Source organism: Scylla paramamosain, chromosome 34 (genome assembly GCF_035594125.1).
Source record: "Scylla paramamosain isolate STU-SP2022 chromosome 34, ASM3559412v1, whole genome shotgun sequence".
NCBI lineage: Eukaryota > Metazoa > Arthropoda > Malacostraca > Decapoda > Portunidae > Scylla > Scylla paramamosain.
The window spans coordinates 3699220-3719704 of record NC_087184.1 but is presented as its reverse complement, the minus strand read 5'-3'; the positions used below and the strand labels follow the sequence as shown (position 1 = coordinate 3719704).

At 39.8% G+C, this 20485-nt stretch overlaps 1 protein-coding gene across 17 annotated transcripts in view; it reads right to left on the bottom strand.

Moving 5' to 3' along the window:
- The window catches only part of LOC135090048 (gamma-butyrobetaine dioxygenase-like), a 91249-nt gene that overhangs the window by 52908 nt on the left and 17856 nt on the right, over window positions 1–20485 (bottom strand). For all 17 annotated transcript variants that reach the window (XM_063986297.1, XM_063986291.1, XM_063986299.1 and 14 more), the window contains exon 5: window positions 6228–6355. In XM_063986297.1, the coding sequence (XP_063842367.1) occupies window positions 6228–6355 (128 nt within the window). The remainder of the gene's footprint in view (window positions 1–6227; window positions 6356–20485) is intronic.

Sequence of the window (20485 nt, the reverse complement as noted above, 5' to 3'; positions counted from 1 at the left end):
CTCGCGCCGCCAGCCAGGATGGAAGCTACCTCTCTCACTCGCTCTTGTCACCTCCACACCCAAGAAAAAGAGTTTATTTACTCAGTAAACAAGAATTTTTTTTTGGGGGGGGGAGAAAAGGCTAATAGGAGGTCATTACTTGACCCCTCAATAGCTGTTGCCCAAACAGCGAAAGCCAACAATGTGCCCTGACTTTTTACCTCGATGGTGGTATACAAAAAAGTCATAACCAAAGAATAAAAGTATAACATAATAGTTTAAGAGAAATATCATATAAAAAAGGAAACCTATCACTTTTAAACGAAATTCACAATGGAGAGAGAGAGAGAGAGAGAGAGAGAGAGAGAGAGAGAGAGAGAGAGAAGGGGATAGGGACAGCTTGACTGACTGACAGGTACATTTTTTCTCAAATTCTAATGACAAGTATAGGTCTCTGATAGAAATAAATTTGCATGAAATGTAGATTGTATATACAGAGAGAGAGAGAGAGAGAGAGAGAGAGAGAGAGAGAGAGAGAGAGAGAGAGAGAGAGAGAGAGAGAGAGAGAGAGAGAGTGGTAGTGTGTGGGGAACCAGGTATCAGCGACACATAGGCTCTAATTTGATAACTGGCCAAGAACAATGTTTGGCAGCGCCGCAAGCCGGGGAATCCCCGGAAAAGAAAACGCCTATACTCTCAATTCAAAACAGTCAAACCATAAGTTTGCTCTGTCCCAATCAGAAATTTTAGAGAGATCAGAAGTCAGGCATTCTGTGGGTTCCCTGTATGAACTGTTTACTTCCTGAAGGGTTAGACGTCTACGAAAAGACGTGGAAAAGTGCAGGGTGGTATCATCAGCGTAGGAGTGGATAGGACAAAAAGTTTGATTTAGAAGATCATTGATGAATAACAGGAAGAGAGTGGGTAACAGGAAAGAACCCTCAGGAATAGCACTTAATAGATTTAGAAGAACAGTAACTGTCTACCACAGCAGCAATAGAACTATCAGAAAAGAAATATGACAAAGTTGCAGGTAGAAGGATAGAACCTGTAGGAGGGTAGGTTTGGAAATGAAAGTTTTGTGCCAGACCCTATCAAAAGTTTTGATATGTCTAAGGCAAGGGCAAAAGTTTCACCAATATCTCTAAAAAGAGGACGACCAAGTCTCAGTAAGGAAAGCTAGAAGATCACCAGTAGAGTGGCTTTGACGAAACCAATGCTGGCGATCAGTTAGAAGGTTGTGACGTGATAGATGTGTAAGAATCTCCCCTGTTGAGGACAGATTTAAAAACTCTAGATATGCAGAAAATTAAAGCAATAGGACGGTAGTTTTAGAAATTAGCAGCCACCCTTTTTAGAAATAGCCTGAATGTAGGCAAACTTCCAGCAAGAAGAAAAGGTAGATGTTGATAGACAGAGTTAAAAGAGTTTGACTAAGCAAGTTGCAATGGAGGCATCAGGTCCATAAGCCTTCTAAGGGTTAAGGCCAGCGAGGGCTTGGAAAACATCACTGCGAAGGATCTTAATAGGTAGCATGAAGTAGTCACAGGGTGGAGGAGAAGGATAAACAAGCCCTGAATCATCCAAGGTAGTTTTTTATCAAAAGTTTGAGGGAAGAATTTTAAAAATAGATAAGATGGCAGTAGTGGTATCAAGTTGAAATAAAGCAGCACTCAGAGACGGGTCTCTGATACGGAAGCAATAGTCATTCCAAGGAAAATCAGCATAATACCTCCTCAGGTCCCCCTAATTAGCAGTCGCAAAATAACAGAGGCATCTCCGCTTTGGAGGATCCTGAGGAAGGATTGGAGCGATAGGACAAAATACAGATATAAGATTGTGATCAGAGGAGCCCAACGGAGAAGATAGGGTAGCAACATAAGCAGAAGGATTACAGATGAGGAAAGTCAAGAATGTTGGGTATATCTTTAAGATGGTCAGGAATACGAATAGGATGTTGCATCTGTTGCTCTAGGTCGTGGAGGATAACAGAATTAAAGGCTACTTCACCAGGATGGTCAGTGAAGGGAGAGGAAAGCCAAAGGTGGTGGTGAACAGTTAAGTCTCCAAGAATGGAGATCTCTGCAAAAGAGAAGAAAGTCAGAATGTGCTCCACTTTGGAAGTTAAATAGTCAAAGAATTTCTTATAGTCAGAGGAGTTAGGTGAGAGGTATGCAGCACAGATAAATTTAGTTTGAGAGTGACTCTGTATTCGTAGCCAGATAGTGGAAAACTTGGAAGATTCAAGAACGTGGGCACGAGAGCAGGTTAAGCCAATGTGCACATAGACTCAACACATAGACTGAAAATGAGGGCAGGAAAAGTAGGAGGGAACAGAAATGGGGCTACTGTCAGTTGCCTCTGACATCTGTGTTTCAGTGAGAAAAGATGAGGTTTAGTAGAGGAGAGGTGGTGTTCTAGATTGAAAATTAGATCTAAGGCCATGAATGTTGCAGAAGTTAATGAAGAAAAGTTGGGGGGGATGTCAAGACACTAAGTGTCGAAACCAGAAGAGGACCTGGAGAAATTTGTGGTCCCCTCCCTAGATGCGGACTCCGAGGCTGGTTTAGTAGTCGTCATATTAATTTTGAATTTTGAGTGAAGGGTGTGTGTGTAATTAGATGCATGTAATTTTGTGTGAAGGAAGAGAGTTGTCTTTAGAGGACAGGCTGTGATTGCCCCCTTTTGTCGTGAAACACAAAGGGAAACGTTCATTTAGGTCACAGGTGGGTTAATGATAAGTTCACAGCACCCCATGGTCTAGTGCTTCAGACCTCACTGGTAGGTATCTTCTGCCTACTCCTTGGGACCGCTCTAATCTCTTAAACTATCGTCCTATTGCTTTAATTTCCTGCGTTTATAAAGTTTTTAATCTCTCCTCAACAGGAAGATTCTTAATATCTCTCTCTTCACAACCTTATATCTGATCGCCCGTATAGTTTCCGTCAATGACGCTCTACTGGTGATATTTTGGCTTTACTTACTGAGTCTTAGTCATCTTTTTTTGCTGTTGCCTTGGACATATCAAAATCTTTTAATAGAGTCTGGCACAAAACCTTGACTTCTAAACAACATTCCTACGGTTTCTGTCCCTCTTTCTGTAACTTCGTTTCCTTTCTAACAGTTTTGTTGCTACTGTGATGGATGCTCACTGTTCTTCTGTTAGGTTGGTTACTGCCTCGGAACCCGGTTCGGACCTTTGGGTTCCGAGGCAGTAACCAACTTAACACACACACCGCTATCCCTTGTCAGTCCTCACTACTCCTTCAACTGGAACTATCAAGGTTCGTTGTCTGATATTACTATACCTTTAGTTCTGTTTTACACTAGTATCAATAAGTTGTGTTTTACTCTATATATCCATTACTCATTTGCTGCCATTTGTTTCCTTTTTTTTTTTTTTTTTTTTTCATTGTGCTTTGCCTTTACTATACCTCATTTTTTATTCGTTTTTATACGTTTCATATTTTTGTTTTAGTACATGCTTAATTTTTCTTTTTCTTTTTGTCTGATAATGCCTTCTGCGTATCGTGAAACGTTACAACTTCAATAAATGAAGAAGAATTCTTGATTTATACCCGTTTATATATATATATATATATATATATATATATATATATATATATATATATATATATATATATATATATATATATATATATATATATAAACACACACGTTAAGGCAAATTCACTCCTAAGAAGACTACATATAGCGCCAGACGCAGTGAGCCGAGTTAGAGTACTTTAATCTGAGTCAGTGGGATCAGTACCCCTTCACTTTAAATTCGTACTTTAAATACCAACTTTATCAATTTTTGGCACTTGAGATTTTATTGGTTCATCCCATTTCCTGTTTTATATTCACATTATTAGTGATTTTTAATGTTTTTGCCAAACCATCATTTTGTTTTTAATATGAATATTTTGACCGGCAGTCTTTGTTACTTGTCAAGATTTGCAGCGGTACCATATAGCCGCGATGTTACAATAAATCAAATCGACTAATCAATCAACTGTCTTTGTTCATTGAGATTTCCTTCTTGTAGAAAGCTTCTTATATTTAACCCGTTCCTAAAATGAGTGGCGGCTTCAACTCTTCAAGCTTTGATTTCCTGTCTTGCTAGATCTTTTGTGGCTATCCTTAGTATATATATATATATATATATATATATATATATATATATATATATATATATATATATATATATATATATATATATATATATATATATATATATATATATATATATATATATATATATATATATATTTTTTTTTTTTTTTTTTTTTTTTTTTTTTTTTTTTTTTTTATTGTCTATACCTGTTTCGTTTTTTGGGACCGGGTTTTTGCGCTGGCTTTTTTTTTTTTTTCTTTTAACAAATTACTGTTGATCACTGGGTCTTATTATGCAGATACTGAACAATTTCTGGTTTGAATCACGAATCGCAATTAATAACTGCACACTATAAATTACAGAAAATTCGTAACGAAGAGTTAAAATTAAAATATTATATAGACTACAGAAGACGTGTATATCAACCTCAATAAAAATTGTCAGGTAAAGGTAAAGGTAATGGAAGCAATAGCTTCCAGCCTTTTTGGCACTACGCCATTAATTTTGCTCCACCTCTTCTTCATTTCCTCAAAACGAATAAGTTTTCAAAGAATAATAAAGAATGATCATCTAAAGAATGATAGATGAGCAACACATTAAAACTCACATCAATATCTAATAAACAGTTATTACACTTGAAGTAGCTGTACAAAGCATGTGTAGTAGCTGTAAAATTTAAACATAAGCATTAAACGTTACAATATTCCTTATAACCAAGGTACTCGCAGTCATGTTGTGTGTCTGAATATTTATAACCAAATCAAGTAGAGTTCAAAGTAAAAGTTAAGTCAAAACTTTTGAGTATGTCACTGACGTGATATTTCATCCCTTAATGGATGCTTAAAACTAAACCTCGAATCAGTTGTTTATACTAGCAATAATAAGTCAACTAATTCCTTGAGGATTATTTAATAATAAAAGATAAATGGCCAGAATAACTATGGACTTAATATCGTAAAATTTTGCACATAATGATGATAAATTTTCTGTAATCGTCTGGCACAGCCTTGCTAGGAAATGCTTAATGCATTTTCAAGCTGGCTCGTTCCGGTGTCGTGTTTGTAGCTGTCTCCTTGCACGGTCGAAGACAAAAGTCGTATCATAAATTTTGGTTGAAACATCTGGTAAAAAGCTAACCTTCCGGTGGTGTGTATCATATCGTGTGTCATGGGAACGTTTAGTAACACTGCCATAGGGGTCTCGATACTCCCCACACATCATGCGTCATACTAGTTTGTATCCTCTGATACGTTCTCTGCTACATCCAATGTCTTTTCGAACCACTCATGTTTTTGAAGCAATGTCTGAAGCACACGTGAGGTTCAATATATTTGCTGAATTGTAAGACTTTCTCATATGATACACAGCACCGGTCTATCATAGGCTACGGACTGGAGAAATAAGTTCACAAGTAAAGCATTCCTTTATTGCAACAAGGAACAAATATTCCCATGGTTTGCTTTAGCCATTATCTCATCACCTGCAGACATGAACCTTCGAATCCTTATCTGAAGAATACCTTAATGAATTCAAATTCAGGCTTGCCAACTGCTAGTATATAACTGCGTTAAAGTTTTCATAATGTTTCACGAGTTACATTTTATATTCTAAAAAATCTATGACACGACTTTTGTCTTTGACTGTACATAGCTGTCCGCTTTCTGTTTAAAGACAAAGCCGGACTACTGTAAACACTTTATAGGGTCTGTTTCATCTATACTCGTATATTCAACTAATCTTTTTTAATCAAGTCTTCAGCCATGTTGTTGTGGACAGTATGTTGTGTTTCTAGTTGTCCTATTATACACAGCTATTCGCCCGGGAACTGCGCATGCTCAGAACCCAATACTTACAAACAAAACCGCCTTGATAAGCGTATCTGTTCACTGCTGTCCACATCATCATGGCTGAAGACTTAGCTAAAAAGATTATTTAAAAATATGGATGAAATACATCCCATAAAGTGTTCTTCGTAGTCCATCTTTTGTTTGTAAACAAAGAGCGGACAGCTACTTACTACAAAGGAATAGTTATGAAGACGACACCGATTTTAGGACGTATGGTTCCCGAACAATATGCTCATTTACTCCTACATCTTGGAAAGTTAATTCAGTCTGTGTTTTATAAATACCTGCATTCCTGGCTCCGAGGCTTATGGCGTGGTTCTCTGAAAGCTCTTTCATGCAGCCACTGGGCATCGTATGTCCCCAGATGACCGTTTGTCCACTGCATCTTGACTTGTTCTCCGCCATCACTAACCTAAAAAAGATCACATATATGAAACATTTCGTGATTCATACCATTGTTACCGTGTGTGTGTGTGTGTGTGTGTGTGTGTGTGTGTGTGCGCGCGTGATTTAATATTTCCTTTCTATTGTCTTTTTATCTGTTCATCATACTATGATAATTGTTGATATCTATGAACGAGAGATGTATCGGATGTCAGCCGCATCCGCATCCGCGGAACATCTACATTCGCATCCACATCCGCAGTTCTGATAAATCAAACATCCACATGCGCATTTGTAATGAAATAAATATCTGCCTCCGCATCCTCACCACGCACACCACACATTGCAGACTAGAGTCAGAGCTTGCACATTTGAAAATTAATTAATGCATGTTCACTTATTTATCTACTAAAATTACACCTTTTATTAATTTCCTTTCAAATTTACACAACATAATGTGTCAAAGGGTTTTTGTGAAAGGACAGGAAGGAGAGAAATTTACAGTGATTATGTATGTATCATGTAAATATGTACAAGTACTGTGCAGTAGTACAGTATATATATATATATATATATATATATATATATATATATATATATATATATATATATATATATATATATATATATATATATATATATATATATATATATATATATATATATATATATATATATATATATATATATATATATATATATATATATATATATATATATATATATATTATTTTTTTTATTTTTTTTTTTTTTTTATGTAGGAAGGATACTGGCCAAGGGCAACAAAAATCTAATAAAAAAAATGCCCACTGAAATGCCAGTCCCATAAAAGGGTCAAAGCAGTGGTCAAAAATTGGTGGATAAGTGTCTTGAAATCTCCCTCTTGAAGGAATTCAAGTCATAGGAAGGTGGAAATACAGAAGCAGGCAGGGAGTTCCAGAGTTTACCAGAGAAAGGGATGAATGATTGAGAATACTGGTTAACTCTTGCGTTAGAGAGGTGGACAGAATAGGGGTGAGAGAAAGAAGAAAGTCTTGTGCAGCGAGGCCGCGGAAGGAGGGGGGGCATGCAGTTAGCAAGATCAGAAAAGCAGTTAGCATGAAAATAGCGGTAGAAGACAGCTAGATATGCAACATTGTGGCTGTGAGAGAGAGGCTGAAGACAGTCAGTTAGAGGAGAGGAGTTGATGAGACGAAAAGCTTTTGATTCCACCCTGTCTAGAAGAGCAGTATGAGTGGAACCCCCCCAGACATGTGAAGCATACTCCATACATGGACGGATAAGGCCCTTGTACAGAGTTAGCAGCTAGGGGGGTGAGAAAAACTGGCGGAAACGTCTCAGAACACCTAACTTCATAGAAGCTGTTTTAGCTAGAGATGAGATGTGAAGTTTCCAGTTCAGATTATAAGTAAAGGATAGACCGAGGATGTTCAGTGTAGAAGAGGGGGACAGTTGAGTGTCATTGAAGAAGAGGGGATAGTTGTCTGGAAGGTTGTGTCGAGTTGATAGATGGAGGAATTGAGTTTTGAGGCATTGAACAATACCAAGTTTGCTCTGCCCCAATCAGAAATTTTAGAAAGATCAGAAGTCAGGCGTTCTGTGGCTTCCCTGCGTGATATGTTTACCTCCTGAAGGGTTGGACGTCTATGAAAAGACGTGGAAAAGTGCAGGGTGGTATCATCAGCGTAGGAGTGGATAGGACAAGAAGTTTGGTTAAGAAGATCATTAATGAATAATAAGAGAGTGGGTGACAGGACAGAACCCTGAGGAACACCACTGTTAATAGATTTAGGAGAAGAACAGTGACCGTCTACCACAGCAGCAATAGAACGGTCAGAAAGGAAACTTGAGATGAAGTTACAGAGAGAAGGATAGAAACCGTAGGAGGGTAGTTTGGAAATCAAAGCTTTGTGCCAGACTCTATCAAAGGCTTTTGATATGTCCAAGGCAACAGCAAAAGTTTCACCAAAATCTCTAAAAGAGGATGACCAAGAATCAGTAAGGAAAGCCAGAAGATCACCAGTAGAGCGGCCTTGACGGAACCCATACTGGCGATCAGATAGAAGGTTGTGAAGTGATAGATGTTTAAGAATCTTCCTGTTGAGGATAGATTCAAAAACTTTAGATAAGCAGGAAATTAAAGCAATAGGACGGTAGTTTGAGGGATTAGAGCGCTCACTCTTTTTAGGAACAGGTTGAATGTAGGCAAACTTCCAGCAAGAAGGAAAGGAAGATGTTGACAGACAGAGCTGAAAGAGTTTGACTAGGCAAGGTGCAAGCACAGAGGCACAGTTTCGGAGAACAATAGGAGGGACCCCATTAGGTCCATAAGCCTTCCGAGGGTTTAGGCCAGCGAGGGCATGGAAAACATCATTGCGAAGAATTTTAATAGGTGGCATGAAGTAGTCAGAGGTGGAGGAGAGGGAGGAACAAGCCCAGAATCGTCCAAGGTAGAGTTTTTAGCAAAGGTTTGAGCAAAGAGTTCAGCTTTAGAAATAGATGTGATAGCAGTGGTGCCATCTGGTTGAAGTAGAGGAGGGAAAGAAGAAGCAAAGTTATTGGAGATATTTTTGGCTAGATGCCAGAAATCATGAGGGGAGTTAGATCTTGAAAGGTTTTGACATTTTCTGTTAATGAAGGAGTTTTTGGCTAGTTGGAGAACAGACTTGGCATGGTTCCGGGCAGAAATATAAAGTGCATGAGATTCACCTCTCTATCATGTATAGCACGAGAACAAGCTGTGTTAAACCAAGGTTTAGAAGGCTTAGGACGAGAAAAAGAGTGAGGAATGTACGCCTCCATGCCAGACACTATCACTTCTGTTATGCGCTCACACACACAAAGACGGGTCTCTGACACGGAAGCAGTAGTCATTCCAAGGAAAATCAGCAAAATACCTCCTCAGGTCCCCCCAACTAGCAGAGGCAAAACGCCACAGGCACCTTCGCTTAGGGGGATCCTGAGGAGGGATTGGAGTGATAGGACAAGATAAAGATATGAGATTGTGAGCGGAGGAGCCCAACGGAGAAGAAAGGGTGACAGCATAAGCAGAAGGATTAGAGGTCAGGAAAAGGTCAAGAATGTTGGGCGTATCTCCAAGACGGTCAGGAATACGAGTAGGGTGTTGCACCAATTGCTCTAGGTCATGAAGGATAGCAAAGTTGTAGGCTAGTTCACCAGGATGGTCGGTGAAGGGAGAGGAAAGCCAAAGCTGGTGGTGAACATTGAAGTCTCCAAGAATGGAGATCTCTGCAAAAGGGAAGAGGGTCAGAATGTGCTCCACTTTGGAAGTTAAGTAGTCAAAGAATTTCTTATAGTCAGAGGAGTTAGGAGAGAGGTATACAGCACAGATAAATTTAGTATGAGAGTGACTCTGTAGTCGTAGCCAGATGGTGGGAAACTCGGAAGATTCAAGAGCGTCGGCACGAGAGCAGGTTAAGTCATTGCGCACATAAACGCAGCATCCAGCTTTGGATCGAAAATGAGGATAGAGAAAGTAGGAGGGAACAGAAAAGGGGCTACTGTCAGTTGCCTCAGACAGCTGAGTTTCAGTGAGGAAAAGAAGATGAGGTTTAGAAGAGGAGAGGTGGTGTTCTACAGATTGAAAATTAGATCTTAGACCGCGAATGTTGCAGAAGTTAATGAAGAAAAAGTTGAGGGGGGTGTCAAGACACTTAGGGTCGTCGACAGAAAGGCAGTCCGACCTGGGGACATTTATGGTCTCCTCCCCAGATGGGGACTCCGAGGCTGGTGTAGGAGTCGCCATTATGATTTTAAAATTTTGGGATGAAGGGTGTGTGTGTTATTAGGTGCTTGTAGTTTTGTGTGGAGGAAGAGAGTTGTCTTTAGAGGGCAGGCTGTGACTGCCCCCTTGTGTTGTGAGACACAAAAGGAAACATTCAGTGAGGTCACAGCTGGGTTTAATGATAAGTTCACAGCACCCCCTGAACAGTGCTTTAGACCTCACTGGGAGTAATTATCGTTTCGGCAGGTGTCTACTGCCTCCTCCAAAAGGAGGATATATATATATATATATATATATATATATATATATATATATATATATATATATATATATATATATATATATATATATATATTGCATAAGTAATTAAGTATGAAGAGAAGCAGCATGGGCTGGCAAGGAGAGAGAGAGAGAGAGAGAGAGAGAGAGAGAGAGAGAGAGAGAGAGAGAGAGAGAGAGAGAGAGTGTGTGTGTGTGTGTGTGTGTGTGTGTGTGTGTGTGTGTGTGTGTGTGTGTGTGTGTGTGTGTGTGTGTGTGTGTGTGTGTGTGTGTGTGTGTGTGTGTGTGTGTGTTTTTTGCAAGAGGTACAGGCCAATATGTTCAAAATGTTCTATGTACATGTGCATTTTAAGGCGTTATTTATCCGTGGTGTGAAATTTAAGTGTGGTCAGGCCACATACACAACTGCCAGGTCGGGCGGGTATGGACCTGATGGGATCCCTCCTCTTCTTTTCCGAAACTGCGCCTCTGTGTTTGCATCTTGCCTACTCTAACTCTATTAACTGTCTCATTTATCTTTCCTTCTTACTGGAAGTTTGCCTACATTTAGCCTGTCCCTGAAAAGGGTGACCGTTCTAATCCCTCAAACTACCGTCCTATTACTTTAATTTCCTGCCTATCTAAACTTTTTGAATCTATCCTCAACAGGAAGATTCTTAAACATCTATCACTTCACAACCTTCCATCTGATCGCCAGTATGGGTTCTGTCAAGGCCGCTCTACTGGTGATCTGGCTTTCCTTACTGAGTCTTGGTCATCTTTTAGAGATTTTGATGAAACTTTTGTTGTTGCCTTAGATATACGAGTATCAAAAGCTTTTGAAAGAACTTGGCACAAAGCTTTGATTTCCGAACTACCCTCCTACGGCTTCTATCCTTCTCTGTAATTTCATCTCAAGTTTCCTTTCTGGCCGTTTCTTTGCTGCTGTGCTAGACGGTCACTGTTCTCCCAGATCTATTAAAAGTTGCGTTTCTCAGGGTTCTGTCATATCACCCACTCTCTTCCTATTATTCATCGATGATTTCCTAAACCAAACTTCTTGTACTATCTACTCCTACACTGATGACACCACCCTGCACTTTTCCACGTTTTTTTTTCGTAGACGTCCAGCCTTTCAGGAAGTAAAAAGTTCACGCAAGGAAGCCACAGAACGCTTGACTTCTGATCTCTCTAAAATTTCTGATTGGGGCAGAGCAAACTTGGTATTGTTCAATGACTCAAAAACTTATTCCTCCATCTATCAACTCGGCACAACCTTCCAGACAACTATCCCGTCTTCTCCAATGATACTCAACTGTCCCCATCTTCTACACTGAACATCCTCGGTCTTTCTTTTACTTATAATCTAAACTGGAAACTTCACATTTCATCTCTAGCTAATACAGCTTCTATGAAGTTAGGTGTCCTAAGACGTCACCGCCAGTTTTTCTCATTCTTCCGGCTGCTAACTCTAGACATGGGCCTTATCCGTCCTTGTATGGAGTTTGCTTCACATGTCTGGGGGTGGGGAGTCCACTCATTCCACTCTTTTAGATAGGATGGAATCAAAAATTTTTCATTTCGTCAACTCTTCTCCTCGAGACGACAGTCTTCAGCCTCTTTCTCATCGCCGCAATGTTGCATCTCTAGCTATCTTCTACTGCTATTTTGATGCTAACTGCTCTTCTGAGCTTGCTAACTGCATGCTTCCCCTCCTCCCACGGCCTCACTGCACATGATTTTCTTCTTTTTTTCACATCCCTATTATGTTCACCTCTCTAATGCAAGAGTCAACCTGTATTGTCAATCACTCATCCTTTACAGTGGTAAACTCTGCCTGCTTTTGTATTTTCACCTTCCTATGATTTCAACTCCAAGAGAGAGGTTTCAAGACACTTAGCCTTCATTTTATTTATTTATTTATTTATTTATTTATTTATTTATTCATTTATTTTTTTCTTTTTTTTTATTACCGCTTTGGACCCTATTCGGCATCTCAGAGGGCCTTTTTTTTTTAATTGGATTTTTGTTGCCCTTGGCCGTTGTCCCTCTTAAATGATTATATATATATATATATATATATATATATATATATATATATATATATATATATATATATATATATATATATATTCATTTATTTATTTATTTATTTATTATTTACACACACACACACACACACACACACACACACCCTATGTTATGACATCATAGGATATTTACCAATGTACAAAGTTGCTTATTGCAACAGTAAATAGGTGCCTACTATTGGCTATCATGAACGAAATATTTTCATATTCACGCAATTTCTTTGTGTACTGATGCAGGGACACTTATTCATATTTATTGGATTACTCTTCTTCGTTAATTGGTAAATATCATTTGCAAGATTTCCTAAATAATGTTAAAGATTACATACATATTTTAAACTTTATATATTCCCGATTTTTTAAACGTGGTGTTAGTAGTTACTAATACCAATGTAGCTGATTCTTAGTACGTCTCGTTTTTTAAGCCGTGGTGTTAGTGTCATCTCGCTGCAGACACCAAAGATTCCTTAAATAATTGTTGGTGTGTCCTACCCCTCCCCATCAAGGAAATCACTGATATTCACAATTCATATACGATTGAAACTTATATTAAAATTATGATAATATATCAATATACTTCTGTGCTAAAGGAAAACAGTTTCCATCATCATAAGGAAGAGATTATAAATTAATGCGCTTGTTCGGGCGCCTTTACCCGTATGAGTTATGGTTTGTTTAACTTGTGCGGATTACACATTGAAAGAGCTGTCGATTTCCACCACCTCTACATGGTTTACAATATCTTCACATGATAAATGCAACAATGAAGTATTTTTTTTATTAATAAAACATTAATTTTTAGTTATTCTTGGTCAGAGGCATGTTATATGCTCTAACTGGGCTTTGTTAAGTTTGGGCTAGCAAACAGGATTACCTAGTAGATGGAAAAAATCGTATTTAATTAACTGTATATAGCACATCATATTGAGAATGTGACATTTTGAACTGGGTCGGCAAATAAAAACAAGATATATATATATATATATATATATATATATATATATATATATATATATATATATATATATATATATATATATATATATATATATATATATATATATAGGCTACAGGCGCATGAGATTATAGTCTACGCGGTGGCTGGCGAGTTCGTTATTGTTAAGTACGAGTATATCTCACCAATTTCTATATGAAGCCACTGTGGTAATATTTTAGAGATCCCCTCCCCCGTTATTACTGTTTGTTTTAGTTCCATTCTTTTGAATACACATTTAAATAGTGTTTGGGGGTTACAGAGGAGTTGGCATTTCCCCCACTTTGTTACGTTTTACGTCTATTCAAATCCGTCTGCGAAAGAATGGAACTAAAACAACCAATAATAATGGTTGGAAAGGACTCGAGAATATTACCATCACTTTTTCCAGATTGATTTTGATACACATGTCGGTTAATCTCGTAACCACAAGCACAAAACTCCATAATCTGATACCAAACTAACTATAGTAGTCGGCAACTAAGAAACATTTCTAGTATAGTTCTGAAAACTCTTGTAAACAATTATTTCATTGCATATATGTCCAGGATATCTATAACTCCTTGATTTTGTTAATCAAGGTGAGGAGGTGAGACTTCCCAGAGTTGTTCCCAGAGACCGGCAAAATTTGTTCATAAGGCTGGACGGGAACTGGTTACAGAACCGGTTCCGACGGTTCCGCCAGGAACCCCTAGAAACTGGTTCCAAGTCTTGGAGCCAGTTACCCCTAAACGGTTCCAAACGTGTTCTGATTGCAGATACGCACGTTACAACATTTATATAGTTTAAAATATGTATGTAATCATTAACATTATTTAGGAAGTCGTGCAAATGGTATCTACCAGTGAACGAAGTAGTGTAATACAATCAAATATGACTAAGTGTCCCTGTGTCTATTATTTTTAAAAAAATTTGCGTAAATAATATGAAAATATTTCGTACTTGTAAGCTAATAGGAAGCACCTATTTAATGTCGCCACAAGTGTAACCATTTTTTATACTTTGGTAGATACCCTGTTATATATATATATATATATATATATATATATATATATATATATATATATATATATATATATATATATATATATATATATATATATATATATATATATATATATATATATATATATATATATATATATATATATATATATATATATATATATATATATATATATATATATATATATATTGGTGCACTTCCGGTGACGCGTCATAAGAGTTAAAACTGCCAGACAAAAGAAAGGCTGTGACCTTTGTCCTCATGAGTAAATAAAAACCTTATCTCCATAGATATATAGGATATCTTACATGTTGACTGTTCTGTAATCCTTCCTGTCTCGAAATATAACGTACCATTTTTTCAGACACCAAGGATTTATCAAGGGCAGTGCGTTAAAGGTGCACATATCGAGATTGTATCTAAATTTGCGGTGTTAGAGAAGCATTTATCACGCTTAAACCTAGTCTATTTAACAAGACAATGACATCGAAGTGAATTAGATCAGTTCCAATGTGGAATTATATAGAGCACACGTTGTCTGATGTTGTATCGTATGCTTAAGTCTGTAAAGACAAACTAAAATGCAATAGAATTATATCAAACATGAAACACCGCCGCACTAGACATTCCGCTGAATACGCGAGTTGATATAAACCTAACTATATATATTAATGAACAAATCCTCTGTGAGGTAAGAGTAAACATCAGCTAAGCGGTGCATCCATTCACTATCCATCCCAGAGTCTCGGTCTCTCGGGACCGGGAGTCGACACTCGGTAATCATCCCCGCCAGTATTGTAGACGAGTCCCGAAACCGCTACACACTGTTAACAGGGTGTAGCGCTGGCGGTTCCGAGACAGGGCTATTCACCAGCCGCGCTCTACCGATTCCCCGCGGAACCGGTTCTGACGGTTCCACCTACCCAAGGAACCAGTTCCTTGAATACATGAGTTATCTGTTCCTACCCATCACTACTGTTCACATGCCTCTCTGAGGAGAGGCTCTCACCTGCCTATACACTTCAACTACTAGAGATTAGAATGTACAGCCCTAAGTACAAATAGAAAAATTATATATATATATATATATATATATATATATATATATATATATATATATATATATATATATATATATATATATATATATATATAATATGCGAGTGCGTGGTTCATCGTAGACTGTTTATAGGCAGGAAAACTGTAAAGCAGTGATCAACTGATCGCTTTGGTAGGCACATGAGGGACTTCAGAGCTGCCAACCTGTACGAAGAGTGCTATTGGTGTTGGGTTCTCCTAACAACATGTCGTCTCTCCTTCGAGTTTAAAAAACGCATTTGCAAACTTAGTAAGAGGAGATACGACGTGGGGCTTGGTGCTAGGATTTACCATCACCAACGTTTAAAAAATCGGGCCATAAACGTTTGAATTGTAACTCGTGCGTATCTGCCATCAGTACTCTTGTGGAACCGTTAAAGCGGAACCGGCTCCGAGACTCAGAACCAGTTCTTAGAGTGTCGGAACCGGTTCCGGAGTTGGTTTCCTCCCAGCCCTACTGATGGTCACTTGAACCTACTACACCGGCCGTTGTAACTGTCGCCAGGCATGTTGGAAATTATATTCCAACAGAAATATATATGTAACTGTATCATATATAAACATTATTTTACCATTCACCGAAACAAAAACAAAAACAAAAAATAATAATAATAATAATCTAAGGGTCTATTTTACAGTCGCTTCCTGTTGTGATCGTTACCAATGCGTGGTGATGTCCGCCACCAACAACAAATCCGATTTCACGGACTTTTTTCGCGGCATTGTTTGTTTTCATCCTTACCAGAAATTTAAACCTTTGGTAACGCTATACTCACCGCACCGAATATTGGCCGGTGAGGCGGAGCTCGGGGATTCCCCCAGTGGTGCTACAAGTAATTTGTTATAGATTATAACACTGTCTACTCCTTCTTGTAACCCCGATTCACCTCCTTAACCCTTGTGGCTCTCTCATTGTTATGATTTTTTGTCACCCACCACCACTGAGATAAATATCAAAACAATGTTTTCTATACAAAGGTCTCGTTTCCTCAAATAGTAAACTTGGCATATCAGCGGACGTGAGCGACATTGCCGCTCTTCTGACTCCGCCCACCGCCCAGGACCACCCTCGCTCAAGGACGTCAGTCTGCATTGAGAATCGATGACTAAATAAATAAAGTAGACGTGCAGTTTTATTAAATGTATTATATTATGTAATGAGAGAGAGAGAGAGAGAGAGAGAGAGAGAGAGAGAGAGAGAGAGAGAGAGAGAGAGAGAGAGAGAGAGAGAGAGAGAGAGAGAGCGGAAGGCTGGTGGGCGTTCCGTGGTATCTTTTGAAGACGCGGCAACACTGGGGAATTTCCCTTAGTAACTCCGCCTCACCGGCCAAAATTCGGTGCGGCGAGTATAGCATGGGAGCTGCTGGGCCTCCCCAATGGAGCTTACCAATGCATTTATTTCTTGCAAATATCACAATTTCTTATCCTCTTATACTTGTTTTATTTCCTAAATTGTATATTAAAATTACGTAACAATACAACATTATGTAGGACATAATAGTAATATGATAAAATATAAGAAGAATTTGGATGGCGGCGTGAATTCACTTCAGCTGATAAAAACTTCACTACTTGTCACCGTTATTTCATCTACGATGCATTTATTTTTTGCAGATATCACAAGTTCTTATCCTCTTGTACTTGTATTATTTCCTAAATTCTATATTTAAATTATTCAACAATGCAACAACATCTCGTACACTATAAAAGTAATATGATAAAATTTAAGAAGAATTTGGCTAGTGGAGTAAACTCACTTCACGAGCTGATGAAAACTTCACTACCTGCCACCCTTATTTCATTTGCTACGCGTCCTTGATTAAAAATTGTTATAATCCTCACATACGCATAGGATATGTGAAATTTGTCACCTAAGAGAAATATTAGGTAATACTGAAATAGCATTACCATTACCATCAGAGTAGGCTAGATTACCTAGATTGACGAATGTTACACAGATATTCAAAGGGATGAATTTAAATCACAAAATGTAACCATGTTTGGGTATGGCGTGTTGAAGGCACGAGTGATGTATTCAAATTTTCGTATTATTTCACATATTTCACAAATATGTGAAATATGTCACATTGGAATATATCCTCTCAATCAGGGTTGGAGTCTCATGACTGTATTCTGGAACTTTTCGAGAGGTTCCAGTGTTTTAGGCAGTTGAGCAAGTGCAGGGGAGAGGTAATCAACGACTGATCGAAGAAAGGCCGTGTATATTGTTCGAGCCACGTAGATAGAGATGCCAGTCGCGTTATTAAGAGACTTGAAAGGCGCCAGGCGCTAGTGCAGCCGAGTCAACAAGTCTTTTACTATGGGATGAACTCGCTGACGGGTAAGCGAGGCTGGAAGAATTCTTACTGGAGCACCCAAGTATACATACTGTTTGCATACTGGGATGGCATTGTTCCCCACCGTGAAGACTGGAAGGGTCCTCGGGTTGCATAGAGTGAAGATACGACTCTGTAGGTGAAATAAGGAGGTCACAAGAGGAAGTCGAGACATAGAACGGCTGGAGAAATTGTTGTAAGACTTCTGGTGTGGGTGCATGAATGCAAATGTCATCAGCATAGCAGGTGACGGTGAGTCCAGACACTTCAGGTAGCGAAGAAAGCAGACGGTGCATCAAAACATTAAATAGGAAAGGGCTTAGCACACCCCCTTGTGGGGTGACAAGCTCGAACCCTTCAGTAGAGCTGTATGCACCTTTAAACAAGACACGGGAGGTTCTGTTACGAAGGTAATCCCGTACCCATCCAAGAAGATTGCCCTTAATCCTGAAGTCCACAAGCTGGTCAAGAATCACATCCCTGTTGGCTATATCGAAGGCGCTTTTCAGATCGATGAAAGCAACAACGCTGTTTGGGCTGAGGCGGGTGTACAGCTCATGAGGCAGTGGTGCGTGCTACGTTGTGGTAGGAAGCCATACAATCTGGGAGATAATGCATTCTCGAGCCGGAATATATAAGCCTATTGAGGAAGATGCGCTCCATCACTTTACTAAAGCATGATGTAAGTGAGACAGGTCTATACTTGTCTGTGCCAGCCTTCGGAATAGGTATGATGGTGCTAGAGGTCCAGGCTTGTGGCACACACCTCTGACGAAAGCAGTCATTATATAGCCTGAGAAGAGGATTGCCAGAAACTTTCTAGAGAAGCCGAAGAACAGAGTAAGAAGTGATGCCGTCATCACCTGGAACTGTTTCCTTTCCTTTACTTAAAGCACGACTCGGTTCACTTGCAGTGATGGGCTCGTCTTCCTCCTCATTTTGAGTCCAGCAGAGCATTCATCTGCCGGAGGGTGCGGAGATTCTTTTTGGAGGAGAGGGCCTCGCGAATATGCTGGGGAAGGTTCCCAACACACGATTGCTCAGACCAGGCATTAATAATATCTTGAGCGTACTGGGCTGGACTATGATGGAGAGCACTGGTATGTTTCCTCTTCACAACCTTATTAATCAAGTGCCACATGGAGCTTACACCCGTCTGGCGGTTTATGCCGTTGGTAAACTTATGCCAAGATTCTGTACAGACACATTGCTGAAGGGCCACGAGCTCGTCTCTAGATGACTGGTACTTCCGCAGACGCTCTGGGGAGGGGTGACTTTGAAAGGAAAGGCCATCTGCCTTCGCCTTTCTCTCTGCCAGGATAATACGATGGTTCAATGTCCAGGCTGGTGTTTCTGAATGACGCTCGATGTGAGGCCGGCGAATATAACGGTTATAAAAGGCGTGCGTAAAGGCGACGAGGGAGGAGTACAGTTGGTCAGGGGAGGTCATGTTGAACGAAGGAGAAAGAGATGACATGTAGGGGATATAAGTTGGACAGCACTTGGGAGGGATACTGATGCGAAGGCGACGGTGGAGAGAAGCGTTGATGCCATGAAGTGAGTACTGAAAGGCGAGACCAAGATGATCAGAAAACAGCGTTGGAACAGAAGAGCACCTGACATTGGATGCCACCAGGCCGTGAGTCAATGTGTGGTCAAGAGTGCCTCCTCGGGAATGAGTCGTACCGCCAGTATCCCAGCGCCTGAGTTCGATAGCGACGAAGATATTCGTCCAAGCGTGACCCATTGCGATTAGGCGCACCCGAGATGTCACCGAGAGCAGGGTGTCTGGCGTTGAAGTTCCCTACGTAGATTGTGCCTCGAGCAGAAGGAGGCGGCAGAAAAGCAGTATCAATCTCTCCTGGTGCAGCATAAACATTACACATCCAAACAGTGCCGGGACTAACTGTTACCTCAAACAACTGGTAGGTTGTAGTATCATGTGTAGAGCAACGGATTAGTTGGTGTGGTACATCAGAGTGAACGTAAGTAATGAGGCCATTGCGAACCTGATGGACGTAGGATGCGTAGCCACGCAACAGCGGCGCTGTACCCCCTTGTGCCGCACGCTGACCAACAAAAGCCTCTTAGATACAAACGATATCAGGATTTTGCTGAAATACATAGCCATTCAGAGCAGACTGTTTGAGGCAATGCGTAATGCCACAGGCGTTCCAGGAAAGAATATGAAGACGTGCTTGGTTATCGATGTTTACTTTTCAGAGTACCGCGGCCAGACGAGGACGAGGGGGTACTGGGGACGCTTCTCTGTTGCAGGCCACTGGATGAGAAGGAAGCCAAAGGTGGAGCACTAACCCTCTCAATATGCGTGGCAAGGAAGTTAATTCTACCGACGAGGTCAGTAATGGTGACAGAAAAGGCTTTCTGCGCCTCCATCATAGCAGAGATCTTGGTGTGTATTTCTGCCTGCTGACTGGCGGAACTATCCATTCGGCGTTCGATGGCCTCGAAACGTGCAGTATATGAGCAACACTGAGAAGTCATTGACGCCACAGCCGCCTTAAGGGAAGCAACCTCCGAGGATACAGAGCCAACATCATTAGCAGGCAGGAAGGCGGCCTGCGGACCAGCAGTTGATTGTGTGGCTGATCGGTGAAAAGAGGAGGGGGC